Source organism: Peromyscus californicus, unplaced genomic scaffold (assembly GCF_007827085.1).
Source record: "Peromyscus californicus insignis strain IS unplaced genomic scaffold, ASM782708v3 Scaffold_20__1_contigs__length_68692818, whole genome shotgun sequence".
Classification (NCBI taxonomy): domain Eukaryota; kingdom Metazoa; phylum Chordata; class Mammalia; order Rodentia; family Cricetidae; genus Peromyscus; species Peromyscus californicus.
Window position 1 is genome coordinate 5,489,488 of NW_026294503.1, and position 14,194 is coordinate 5,503,681.

Genomic DNA, 14,194 nt, shown 5'->3' on the forward strand with positions numbered 1-14,194 from the left:
TGTTTTTTTCTAATCTTATCTGAAATACTATAATACTTAGCTGAAAACTCCTTACCAACAGTGTTATCTCCTTTATCCATCTTAACATTTCCATATACCACTGTTATTCTGATTTACATTTTAGATTATTCTTTACAGTACAAAATTGGTTTCACTTGTCTTGACTCATTGACATCCTTCCCGTGCTCTGTATTGTACCCCTGAGGTGTCTGTTCAGGACTAGAAACCTCAGCCGTCACTCCATTTGCAGGACGGGGCATTCTGAAAGCTGGGAGGAAAACTGAAACAGTAACCCTTTGGCACCAAGCACTGTGATCTTGGAACTTTACACCCTAATAAATAACCGGTCGGTCTCAGGATTTGTGAACCTTTTTACATTTGGAATATAAGTGACATCTGTATATACTGGATTCCTGTTCCACTCTGATGAAAATGTAACATACTACGGGCATAGCAGTATTCACGAATATCAATGACATTAATTCATGAAGGATTAAAAGGAGCTACATGAGGAAGGTATTATTAAATATTTTGTCATGTGAAGAAAAGAGGGTTAACTAACATAAACCCTTGAACTGGACCAGTTCAAATTTCACAGTGAATATTTTTATGAAATTTGGAGAGGTTCATGTAAGGTTCTCCAAGATGCCCTCAGCAGACCTGTGGTAAGCAACCATACTTTAGAATATTCGTGTTGTTGTCTGCTTTTGCTTTTTGAGGTGCGTCTTACTATGTAACCCAGACTAACTTCAAAGATGGAGATTTCTCCATCTCAGCCTCCTGTGTACTGGGATCACAGTTGTGTGCCACTATGATTGACAGGATGATTATTTATAACCACTCACTTTTACTGAGTTTCCCAAAGCTCTCCATGTAAGTATTCCTGACAGTAGGTTTCTTTTCACACTCATAATCAGTTACATAACATTTCATTAAGTTACAAATTGCAGTATAAGAAAGTTTAGGAGGATAGGTTTGGAACTAAAGAAATCTGATCCTGGTAAGGTACACCTCAGTGTGAAGAGAGGTGGGTGGGTGCAGGAAAGCAGCCTGCTACTAGCCATATACAGTCTAAAGCCTATGACTATCCACATATGTCAGCGATGGAGAAACCAACAGGATTGATTAATAGCCAGATGATTAAGAGAACATCTAAAGCTGTGGGTTAATCCAGCACTCAGGAGGCAGAGACAGGTGAATCTCTGAGTTCCAGCCCAGCCTGGTCTACAGAGAGAGTTCTAAGTGAGCCAGGGCTACACAGAGGGACTTTGTCTTGGAAATAAACAAACAAAAAACAAAACAACAACAATAAAAACCAGGAAGAACTGATAATATACAAAGAAATTGTTGGCTAAGTCAGATATAAATCTTCACCTTCCATTTATATCTGAATTCAAAATAAGTTTGTCAAGTCTCACCATTCCTTTGACTTACTCTGTAATTTTATAAATGAAAACTTAAAATTATTCTACTAGAGAAAAGTGATTTATCAGTTGCTATTACACTTATGATTTGGAAATTGGGGTCCAGTATTAACACCCATGGAAAGGGCCTTGAATGTAAATATTAATTTTGCCATAGCTATTTTCCTATAACCCCTTTGAAACATGCTTTGCTACTTTAAAAAACATTCACTGTCATCATTTTATAGAAAAAAGACAAATTAACTTTTAGATTCTTTTTTGTTTGTTTGTTTTTGTTTTTCGAGACAGAGTTTCTCTGTGTAGCTTTGCGCCTTTCCTGGAACTCACTTGGTAGCCCAGGATGGCCTCGAACTCACAGAGATCTGCCTGGCTCTGCCTCCCGAGTGCTGGGATTAAAGGCGTGCACCACCACCGCCTGGCAACTTTTGGATTCTAAACTATTACTTCTCGGCTAAATTTTATCTGAAGTTAGGTTGAGTATGTCTATTTTGCATACTAAATGGAAATTAAGAAATTAATTTTTAAAAATTTTGGAGCAGGTCATCTAGCCTCTAAATGTAAACTTTTGGAAGCCTCTGGAGGTTTTTAATCAGACAAGTAACATGATTGGATCTATGTTTTATGAACATTTATAGAAATGAGGCAAGATTTGAAAAGAAATTGAAAACAGACAAATTTTAGATTAGTGTATTTCCCATTTCCTGCCCTAACTGTCTTCTGACTCCACACATGCACAGTGGGATATGTGCACCCACCCACCCACACGTATATCCTCCTACACACACACACACACACACACACACACACACACACACACACTTTAAAAAATAAAATAGTTCTCGCTAAAAATGTTCAACCCCTGCAACTGCAAGATTTCTACCAGAAATAACAGCACACAGAAAATGTTCAATAAGTGAACAGCTGAATAATCAGACCAAAACTTGTTCACTCTCCAATTAGTTTAACAAAACTTGAATCAACTGTTCCTACTAGCCCAAGCACCACTAACAAAAAGTTATTAATGCAAAATATCTATTGTTGAAAAGTTATCTCCTCTAAGTTACTCCATAATGTGTAAAAAAAAAAAAAAAAGTGGCTTTTTAAGGCTGTGCCCAGTTTTATGGATGGAGGATGACTGTGCTCCTAGGTGGACAAGCAGCATCGTTGTCTGTCCAGCACAAACTGACAAATGACTTACTCCTGGTAGCAGAAAGGGTACCTCCCTGTACATCTGTCAGGTGAATTGAGACTGTAGGGGCACAGGGGAGTACTAAAATCTTACCAGGAAAACCGAGGCTCAAGAACTTCTCAGACATAACAGACCGGAGGAGTGTAAATCTCTCACATGAACTTCAAAAGTGGTGGGTACCTAGCACTGTGAAGGGAATGGCTCCATACCTACCTATAATCTGATACTTGGGGTGTGTGTGTGTGTGTGTGTGTGTGTGTGTGTGTGTGTAGGACTGACAAGTAGAGAACTCTTGATTGTCTTTGGGGCTTCAGTTCAGCTTAGTCCCCAAGGCTGACATGGGCTACTTGACTGCCCTCTACCCATCCACCCACCTGCTCTCCCACCCACCTGCTCACCCACCTGGACCATCAGCTGTTCATTCTTGTCCTAACCCAGTTCTGTCCTCCTTGCTTCTGTAGCTAACTACATCTTCACCTTCAATCCTGACTCTCCTACTGCCTGATCTCTACAGCAACAGCTTCTTCAATATGGCTGGCTCTGAGTTCATTATTTTACCAATACACACTCAGCTGTGGCCTCTAACTTATATTCATTCTGTAAACTGCATATATATATATATATATATATATATATATATATATATAAATATTTTGTGTAATATGTGATATAAGAGTTAATACTAATAATTAAGATTGAAACAAAAGAACCTACCTTTTCCTCAGCCAGATTACCAAAGAAGGCAGGATTACCTGGCATACTGCTGCCACTGAAACTGCTGTACCTTGTGAATTTATTATCATTCAATAACTCTGACATTGTAGAAGGATACAAACATGTTCACCTGTGTTTCTGACATAGCACACTCATAACAATCTATAAAGTCAATTTTGCCAATAAAAATGATAACAAATTCAGGTTCAAGATTTCTAGTAGGCAGCTGAAAATGTAACACTATGGCACAAGAGTGGTGGCAACCCTATTAATAATTGCCAAGGAAATGGATTATCCAGGGATAGCCTATAAGGAACAGGAGGACAACTGAGGACAGAACCTTCGAGGCTGCTAAAGAATGCCAACATTTAGAGCTTGAGATGTAGCTGACTTGGGAGAGTGCTTGTCTACCATGCACCGAGCCCTGTGTTCTATCTCCAGTATTGCATAAACTAGGCCCATGATATCAGTGAAGAAGTTCTAGGTCATCTTCAGCTACATAGTCTGAAGAGCAGCCTGGTATATAAGTGAGGTCCAGCCTAAAACAAAAAAGAAAAGGGGGTGACGAAGAGAATGCTAACATATAAAGAGTAGGGAAGTAGGGAAGGGGGGGGCAAACAAAAGCAAAAGCAGAAGTGATCTGATTTGGCTAAAGCTTCAACAAATGAGAGGAATTCTATGAAGAATCCAGACTCTGAATGTCAATAGTCTAAGAGGAAATTGATGTGGTAGCATACAGAAGCTCATATTCTAATTCTCCTGGCTCTCATTTCCCACCTGCTGACATTCATTGTGGGATACATTATGAAATGATTCCTATGGATAGTCATGAAGAGTTTCCGAATAGGAATTAACAAGAATAGAGGTGGCACCTGGAAGACAGATATTCCATGTATAGGATGAATCAGAAAAAGAAACTAAGCCAGGCGGTGGTGGCATACGCCTTTAAACCCAGCACTCAGGAGACAGAGGCAGGTGGACCTCTGTGAGTTCAAGGCCAGCCTGGTCTACAGAGCCAGTTCCAGGACAGCCAGTGCTATACAGAGAAATCCAGTCTTGAAGAACCAAAAAAAGAGAAAGAAAGAAAGAAAGAAAGAAAGAAAGAAAGAAAGGAAGGAAGGAAGGAAGGAAGGAAGGAAGGAAGGAAGGAAGGAAGGAAGGAAGGAAGGAAGGAAATAGATTTGCTAACATATAAGAATTTCAGAAATGGAAATGAGAACATGAACACATAAATTAAGATGTGAAAATTGAAATAAAAAAAAAAACTTGGCTGACAGGACCTTGCTAGTGGGTCTTACTATTTTTTATGGGAACTGAGAGCTTGAGAGACCTTTTGTAGAATTAGTATTAGGAAGTAACAACAAATTATTAATTTAATATAGACTTGGCAAAGGTAAACAGGACTGGATGGCAGGAAAGACAGACAGCAGCAGAGAGACAACTTAGCTGTAGCTGCACCAAGATGAAGTGATAGGAGTAAAGCTGGGCAGTAGATAATCCTTGGCAAGATTCCACCATTTCCCACACTTGTGCTAAGTCTCTTCTGTCTTAGTTTCTGGTCATCTGGGCTGAAGAGTTGCCAAGACAGAAATCTAGGTCATGATTCCCCAACAGGTGCCTACAGTGACCTAATCTAGACTGGCACCTGAATGCCTCAACTCTCTCCTGTACTTCCGCCACTTCCGTGTGGCCACCTCATGTGTCTCTTCCACTTACGTGCATGCTGTTGCAGTCATGTACTTTTTCAAAGTATCATTTCGTTCTTATATCACCAACAAATCTGAAGCTGATGGAACCCTGGCTGAGGAGCAACAACTTGGGGAGCTGAACCCAGTTCTAGCAGTGAGTCTTAGGAATGTCATTTAGGGTTGTCTGGCCTGAGCTTTTTAATCTTGGACGCTTTGAGGAACTGATGAATGCTATGGACCCCTTTCTCTGTCAATTCACATACAAAATCTACATATAACATAAGGAAACTCAGAAACCTCATCTACTGACCCTTTAGGATGACCCTTAAATCAAGTACACTACGATCACCTAAAGTGCTTGTTATCACCTAAATGCAGGTTGTGGGCCCAGTAATTTAGCTTTTATTAATTACTCCAGATGATCCGGATACAAATAGCCCACACTGCTCTATCATATCCAGAGAAACAAAGTGCTTAAGATACCCCTGCATCACAAAAAACTTTTGGACTCATTAAAAATACTCACTAAAATTCATTCTAGTCTAAAATTCTGTTCTGTCTTTATGAATCAAGAGTAATAAAAAAAAAGTTAACTTCCAGGTGTTAAGCCAGAAGGGCTTCTGGTGTCACTGGCAAACCAGAGAAGTCTGAATTTTCACCTAGGTGGAGAAAGTGGTACTAAGTACCTTTGTTTCAAGGAGAAAAAATTAAGGAATAGTCACAATTTATTACTAAATGTTTACAAAATAAAAATCAATTTGGAATCTACATCTTAGGCTAGAAATGCCAGTTTAAGCATGAATGTCTGTGGGCTGAAACTTTTATATCCCTTTCAAACTGCCACAGTATTAAATTCAAGATACCACACAGAAATACAAAAAATATTACTCATATTCCAAATGACTTAAAATATTTGCCCCCAAAAATGGGGTACTGGAAATTATACAATAATAACTTTAATTACTATGCACTCCTATAATCCAATGTTTATTTGTGTTATTACGTACTTCTTTCTGCTAGCACAGAAGCAGAGGATGAGTAAGTTAATTTTAAATTTATTAAGCACCGTGGCACTTTGCATAAAGCATTCATTCTTTGTGAAGGAAGCAACACTTCCACCGTTGCAATGAAGAGACAGACGCCCCGAAGATTCAGTTAGTGGTTCAGTCTGAGCAAAACCAGCCTCCTAACCTACTTTTTCTTCATTGTAAGGCTTTCTTGCCCGCCCCCGTCCTCTTCCCCCTCGTCCACCTGTGCCAATCCACACACGTTCCTCAGCTCTTTAACTGCACAGGGGTGATTCGCATCTCGGGTAGATTCGCCACAGCCCTCTCAGTCGCCAGAGCTGCAGACAAGGAGACTGGAGAGCTGGATAACAAGGGGCGCGGGGCGTTCCTGGGCAGGGGCTGAGGTGGTCCGAGGCTAGCCCTGAGCGGAGGGCCGACCTCCCCGACCCCCCCCCCCCCACTAGCCTGCAGCGAGGGCGCTTCCTTCCGGCCTGCACTGGCTTTCTGATGGCGACGACTAAAACAGTACCCTACAGCAGCCCAAGGACTTCCCGGTCCCCGGCAGCCTACAGTGCGGGCGTGAGCCTGGGGCGGAGGATGAAGCGACTGCAACATTTACCTCATCCTCCTCCAGCCCGGCCGCTTCCGGCCTTTCCGGGTCGCCCATCGCGCAGACTCCGCCAGAGCTACCCGAGCTGAGGAACTGAGCGCAGCAAGCCAACTCCCGGCAGGACCGGCTGGCTCCAAGCAGCCCACTGGTCTGCGCCGTGGCCCTCCTCCAGCTCCGGCCCGCCCCGTCGCGCCCGTCCTGGATTCTCGCTGGACCATGGCCGGGCCTCCCGCGGCGGCTCCACCCACCCCGGCCCCGCCCCTCGTCTCAGAGCGCCGCCCCCTCGGCCGGCCCCGCCCCAAGCCTGAGAGCCGCCCCCCTCGGCCGGCCCCGCCCCGTGCCTAGAGAACCGCCCCCCTCGGCCGGCCCCGCCCCTCCTCTCAGAGAGCCGCCCCCCTCGGCCGGCCCCGCCCCGTGCCTAGAGAGCCGCCCCCCTCGGCCGGCCCCGCCCCTCCACTCAGAGAGCCGCCCCCCTCGGCCGGCCCCGCCCCTCCACTCAGAGAGCCGCCCCCCTCGGCCGGCCCCGCCCCGTGCCTAGAGAACCGCCCCCCTCGGCCGGCCCCGCCCCGTGCCTAGAGAGCCGCCCCCCCGCCCCGTGCCTAGAGAGCCGCCCCCCTCGGCCGGCCCCGCCCCGTGCCTAGAGAACCGCCCCCCTCGGCCGGCCCCGCCCCTCCACTCAGAGGACCGCCCCCCTCGGCCGGCCCCGCCCCACGCCTGAGAGCCGCCTCCCTCGGCCCTCCGGCTTCTCTTCCTGCAGGCGAGCACGCGCAAGGGAGGCCTGCTCCCTACTGGTCCACCCCCGCTCCCCAGCCTGGACGCTCCCGCCCAGCCTGTCGTCTGCTCTGAACTCTGCAGAGTCCATTGGAGTCCAGAGCACGCAGACTGCCGGGCACACGGGCGACGGGCACGCCGGGGCGACATTGCCCAGCTAGCCCTCGTGCTGCGCCAGCAACCCGGTCGGTAGGCTGCACTCCTTCGGTCCCCACAGACTGCCGAGTGGCTGCAGAGCCGCCCACTGGGCGGGCTGTGGAGAGCCCGGTGGGAGGCGACACCGTAAAAACTCCAAGGGGAAAGGGAATGAGAAGGAAAAATAGCTATATTCAGGGAAATATCTTGAAACCTTTACAGAGTGATGGATTCTATTCTGTAAAACCCTTTATGTGAATTAGGGTTTTATTATTTAATTTTTGAGACATCTCCCTGCAGTCCATACTGCAATTTCGCTCATGACACAGATTAAGAAACTGAACCTTAGGATAAATAACCAAGGTTATGCAGCCAAAAATAGACTCCAGTATCCTTGCCACGTGTACTTTTCGAGACAAAGGTTAACGTGACAGAGATGCAACACTTCTGAATTGTAAGGGCAAAAGACGGTGAACAATGATGGTGGCAGTAATCTTGGTTGAATTACTAATACAATGCTTTCAGGATATGGTAACTACGACAGAAAAAAATTTTCAAATATAATAAACAGGATGGAACAGTGATGGAGCACTTACCTACTATGCACAAGGCCCTGGGTTCAAGCCCCAGCATCACGCACCCCCCCCCACACACATACATATACACCAACTCAAGATAAAACAAACTAAATCAAAATAAATGAAAGAAAAGTTGAGTATGGTGTTGAACACCTGTAATCCCAGCACTATGGATGTGGGGCAGGAGGACCGTGAACTCAGCTTGGGCTACATGCTAAGATTCCATCTCAAACAAGACCACAAAAAGGAAGTGAGATTTTCAGTGGATTCTGGAAGGAGCCTTGCTATGACTTCAACAACTTGCACCTGTTTTGTGGTTAGCCATCTATAATATGGTAAAGTAGGGCAGAAAACTTGCTTCAAGCTCTTAAACCTACCCTGGAGTGGGGAGTTACCCTTACCCTTTCTTAAAGCAACATGATCAAATGCTGAGTGAAAACTTTATGTATATTAAATTCTGTGAGGAAATTGATTCTCATGAAAGATAACTTACAAATGTTGCAAGGTAAATACATTATGAGTAAGGGTTCATTCATTTAAAGCCATCAAACAATTAAAGAGTAATTTGGCATGAAGACAGTGTTTAGATGCAGCAGTTAACCACCCAAAGGGAATGTGTGTATTTGAAGGCGGTTTGGGGAGCTCTGTCCTTAGTGCTGACACGTTACTCACTGTAGTTCAAGAGTCCAAGACATCCGTCTTTTGACTTTCCACCAATACTCAGCCCCTGCAGATACTGAAGTATAAAAGCAACTGAAGACCAAGACATAAGCAATGGTCAGAAATAAATACAATTTTGACTTCAGAAATAGACAAGACAGGGCTGGAGAGATGGCTCAGTGGTTGGGAGCCTGGCTGCTCTTCCTGAGTACCTGGGTTCAATTCCCAGTACCCACATTGCAGCTCATAACTGTCAGTAATTCAGGTTCCAGTGGTTCTGACTCCCTTACACAGACATGCAGGCCAAACATCAATGTACGTAATAAAATTTACTGCAGCTTGGCTGCAGTAAAAGTTTATTTTCCTGGCATTGTGGCTCCTCTTCCACCCCAATCTTGAGTCTTCAGCCCATGGAGATAAAGAGGTGCAATGTGACTTTCTTGGAGTGGCGGCAGACACCCATGTGGTAAACAGATGGTCTTGGCTGAGAGTAATCAGCAAGAAAGGAAGATGTGGCAAGGGAAGAAAGCTCATTTTTAAGGACAGAAACTATAAACACCAGTTCAAGCTAAAGCACACACACCTTTGTGTCAAGCACAGTGTTAGGTGTTGAATATATGAAACAGGACACAGAAAAAGGACACAGAGCCTGGAACCATTCTTGGCACAAATTCTGGTTCCTCATTTAATAGCTGAGTAAGGCAAGTTATGTATCTTGTGTGCATATGCTTATGAATGTATAGTAGTTATTTTATGTACAATGAATGTGAAGCCAAGAACGGTGCTTCACTGAGACAGGAAGAGCTGAGGTTCAAGGCCAGCCTGATATATAATGAGACACTGTCTCTAAAGACAGTATTTGGGGAAGGAGAAAGTGAGATAATAGAATGCAGTGGAACCAAATTACAGTTTTTAAACTGAAAATGAATTCTTGGTCTGTAGAAACACAGTTCTGAACAAGTAGTAGGTTCCCTTCTTACATACTATCCACACTTCCTTTCCTTAGGAACACATCAATTTTATCTACAGTGCTGTTTCATTGGTAAGCTGCCTATTAATCAATTAGCTCCATTGACAAAACATAATTCACATAATACAAAGTCACTTCTAAACACAGAAAAGGGAAGCGTGGGACAAAAGTTCAATATGGGGAAAGGAGTCCCCTGTAAACAATTCTCTGTGTGGGAACAATGCAAGCCTTGAGGCTCTCTTCTCAGTTAAAATAAAGTCCTTGCAGAAACTGGCAAACACCAAACTCTTGTCTTAAAACTACTAAAGTCTATGGAGTTCTATTTAACAAGCCATATTTGCTATTCAGAAAGCCCTCCAATGGAGAGGAGGGCTGCACATTTGGAGGTGTAGAGACCAGAGCCACTTGGAATAGGCTATGTGTAGGCTAATGCACTCTTGAAACAAGGTAATGGGAATGAAAGAATGGGTTAATATATGTTAAGAAACACCTTTCCAGGGATGGGGAGATAACTGAGCAGTTAAGAGCACCAACTGCTCTTTCTAGGTTCAATTTCCAGCGCCCACATGGAGGCCAACAACCTTCCGTAACTAGTTCCAAGGGACCCAACATGCTCTTCTATGCTCCATGGACACTGCATACATGCAGTGTATAGCAGTACAAACACACATGCAGGCAAAACACCCATATGCATACAGTAAGAATAAATTTCATTTTTTCTTTTTAAAGAACATCTTTTCAAGATGCCTTCATCAGTAAGTAGCTGTGGAAGATATCCAGCAAGTAGTATAGGATAACTACAAGTTTAAAAACATGGGAGACTGGGCAATCAGCAATGCCTTTTAGCAATGGACTCTTGATAGGAAGAAAAGTTCAGTTCTAAGTGTGGCTCGCTTTATGTTCACTGTTGTAGCTCCGACAACTTCAAAGCCATATTGAATAAAGCATTTGCATCAAACGAATCAGCAGTCAATACAGGTTGTCTGCTTTAAGTTTCAAGAACTGTATGAAGAACATTTCCCATACATTTTCGACACTGGCACATCTAGGATATAAACACAGAACAGAGAATAACTACAGTCCTAAGTTAAAACTGGCTATTGCAGTTCACAAATTAAAACATGCTGGGCAATCGAATGGCCCAGCCGGTTAAAGGAGCTTACTATGCAAGGCTGGTGACCTGAGTTTGATCCCTGGAACCCACCTAAAGTCAGGAGAACCAACTCCACAGAGTTGTCCTCTGACCTCCACATCTGTGGATTTTTGTTACAGAATTTTTAGCATCCTAGCTTTGGGTGTGCTGGGTCTCAAACTCAAGGCTTCATACATTCTAAGCATGTACTTATGAACTATACCGTCTGTCCTTTAAAAGTTAACATTAATCACTGCCTTCTTTCAGAGTACATAAAATGTTTTCGTGCAGTAGTTATACTGAAGCAAATGTTGACTGGCCCTGAATTGTGTAAGGATGGAAGCATGTCAAACAAATGAATGTTCAAGTATTTTAGACCAGCTTGGCATTACACAGTATTTCTACATTGAACAGCTCCCTGTGCTGGATTTCTAACGTTTGCTATCTTCCCTGTTCTGTTTTGCTACTTCTACTTACCATGAAGCAGAAATCTGGTGACCAAATGCCAAACCTATGCTTTCAGTTTTGTTCTCGTTCAGTGCCTATATTGAGGCAACTATTACGGTGCCTCAGTTACCCCAATCCATATCTTGGTAGTAAGGATTATTATGTTTTTCTGTAGGCATAATTTTTCTAATAAACTATAACACAATTGTGTTTGTCCCCTAAATGAATACAGAAGTGGCGACAACCACATAAGCCTTTCATTTCTGTAGGCTATAAACTGATTCCATGAAACAAATAAAAAACTTTTAAGTATGCTGCTGACTACTTAGGAGCAAGAGGCACTTTGTTTAAAAAGATTCAACAGGCTACTCACTGTGTGATACATAAAGTTTACCTAATCATTACCATGCCACAAGCTTGCCATAGTTTATTTAACTTTAATAGTCAAGTTTCATTTTTTTATACCAAACACTTCAAATACAAGTAATACTGGGTTTTTTTCCTGGAGAAATTCTACTTGCATCAAAATGCGACTTACCTATTGATTTGATGTTATAACTAAAAGCATTCAGACACATGTGAAAAGGTTCATGAAGTCGTTATCCGTGATATGTGCTTTTTTATTATTTGTATGTGTGTGTGACCATGCATGCCAAGGTACACAGGACAACTTGCAGTTGGCTCTCTCCTTCTACCTTGTTCTGGAGATCAAATTCAGGTCATCAGGCTAGGCAGCAAGTCAGCAAGTGCCTTTACCCACTGAGCCAGCTTTCTGAGGTTGCAGTCCCTTTCTTGAAAGAACTTAGAACAATAAAATCAGTTTTTCATTATATGCTTTTCATTTTAAGACATTTGGATTTAAAAGATATATAACATCGTTAACTTTAGAGCATCCCCACATCTTCAAAGTTCTAGATACCATTGGGGAAAGTAACTGAAGGATAAGTCTATTTGTTTTTAAATCTTTAGCAAGTTTGAGACTCACGGCTTTTTCAAGATAGCACAGTCAGAACATCAGAATGGCCACAGGGTCTAAGGCTCCCAACTGAATAAAATGCAGCGACAGCCTACTGACACACTTCATTATTTGATAACTCAGTTGTATTATTATATCTTCCACAAATTACTACTGCAGTCTAATGTGAAGAATGCAAACTCGGTGCCTGGGATAGAATTTAACAGTCCAATACTTTGTAAGTGGACAGTCTTCATCAAATCAATTCTCTGAGAACAGTAACGGGACAAATAGAGAAAAAGTGCTTAGCACATAGCAAGTACTTACTAAAAATAATGAAGAGGAAGTTAGTGTAATCAGCAATCTAATGTGTTTGAATTGTAAGCAAGGTAACATAAGAGACTAGGTCACATGTGAGGTAACGGAATGGTTATTTTAAGTTTTATCTGCATGTTCATACCCATTTCAGTTGATGTAAACATACATTGTAAAGTACTTTCAACCACTACCCAGGCAGTCCATTAAAGGCACATCCATCCAACCATGATCAAGTGGGAGCCAGGACTGATCAACAGATTTCAAGTAGGAAAGGCTTGACTTTAGTGTATTTATATCCACGAGTGAAATGGAATGCTCTTCGGGCCGTGTTTTAGAATTCACCTGGATGCTGTTCTATTACGAATGAAGATTACTAGCTTCTACCATTTAGTATGTCAGAAGTGACAGAAGACCGTGCCCAGGTGTCTGCATTAACAAACCACAAGTAAATCTTTGCCATAAAAGTGTGAGAGTTATTTCCTCAAAGATGATTTCAATTTTAGCTTGAGCCTTGCAGCTGTCATTACATTCATCAAAATAACCTGATCTTTATAGGGGAGATGTTGTCTGGGAACTTAATGTAGTAAAATAATTTTTTTTGAAAAACCCTCCGAAGCCCACCCCAGTAAGCCATTACAGAGCCATCCTGCTAGTCATACTGTGGGGAAAGCGAGAAGGAGCAAAGCTTCCAAACCAGTCAAGTTCATTCTTGGTCTTCCTGAATTGCCTCCAGTTCTGTCTCAATCGCTAAACAAGACCAAAAGAGAACCTTATTTTGTATGACTTTATTTTACATTTAGAATCATTTTATGCTTTACTAAAGAAACAAAACAAAACCTCACTCTGCTTTTACTATTACTAAAAGCATTTTAACCAAAATCTTGATTTTGGAAGACCTCAGACATGTCGCATTATTTTAAATATTTTCATTCTTTCAGTAACTATTAAGAATAAATTCACAACGAGGGCTTCAGTGTCCTAGTCTAATTTGTTATTTACGACCGGTCAAGCCTGTTGTGTGACTTATGGTGATGTTCTGTATCTCTCAAACACACTGATGCTTGTTAGCTCTTAATTCAGAATAATATTTAGACATAAAAACCAATGTCTCACTTTGGCTAACTTACACACATCTAATACAGCATGTTGTTATATAAGTTTTAAGTAACATAGTGACCTTCACTATGATTCAATTTAATATATTTTAGTTAACAGGTTGAGAATGCCATGTGGTTCAGTCTTTTGAAGGAAGTTATATAATAAAACTACAGCCCCTTTAAACATGACAACTATCCAAGGCCAGAAGTCCTAAATAGGAATTGAAACCATAGGTGAGGACAGGAGAACTTCCATCATTTTTTACATTTAAAGTGACTACTTTAAATCCTAGAGGGACTTTTTGTTCCTTGTTATCCCACTGAATAAAACTGCTAAGTCCACAAAATGTAAGGGGCATTGGTCATAGACCACATAGTCATTTAAAAAAAAAAAAAAAAAAAAAGAACCTGTCATTTAGTTTTCAGTTAGTTAACTCAAACTTTCTGTGCCAATTAATGGTCACACTTCACTTCTACTTGTAAAAAGAAAGGGCCTGGC

General features: G+C 42.3%; 1 protein-coding gene across 2 annotated transcripts in view; it reads right to left on the minus strand.

The window, feature by feature from the left end:
• Positions 1-6,877, minus strand: part of Rrm2b (ribonucleotide reductase regulatory TP53 inducible subunit M2B) — a 34,588-nt gene extending 27,711 nt beyond the window's left edge. Inside the window, exon 1 of one of the 2 annotated variants that reach the window (XM_052747638.1) lies at positions 6,642-6,877. In XM_052747638.1, the coding sequence (XP_052603598.1) occupies positions 6,642-6,689 (48 nt within the window). In that variant the 5' untranslated portion in view covers positions 6,690-6,877. The remainder of the gene's footprint in view (positions 1-6,641) is intronic. The other variant, XM_052747639.1, reaches the window with a different exon arrangement.
• Between the last annotated feature and the right edge of the window lie 7,317 nt (positions 6,878-14,194).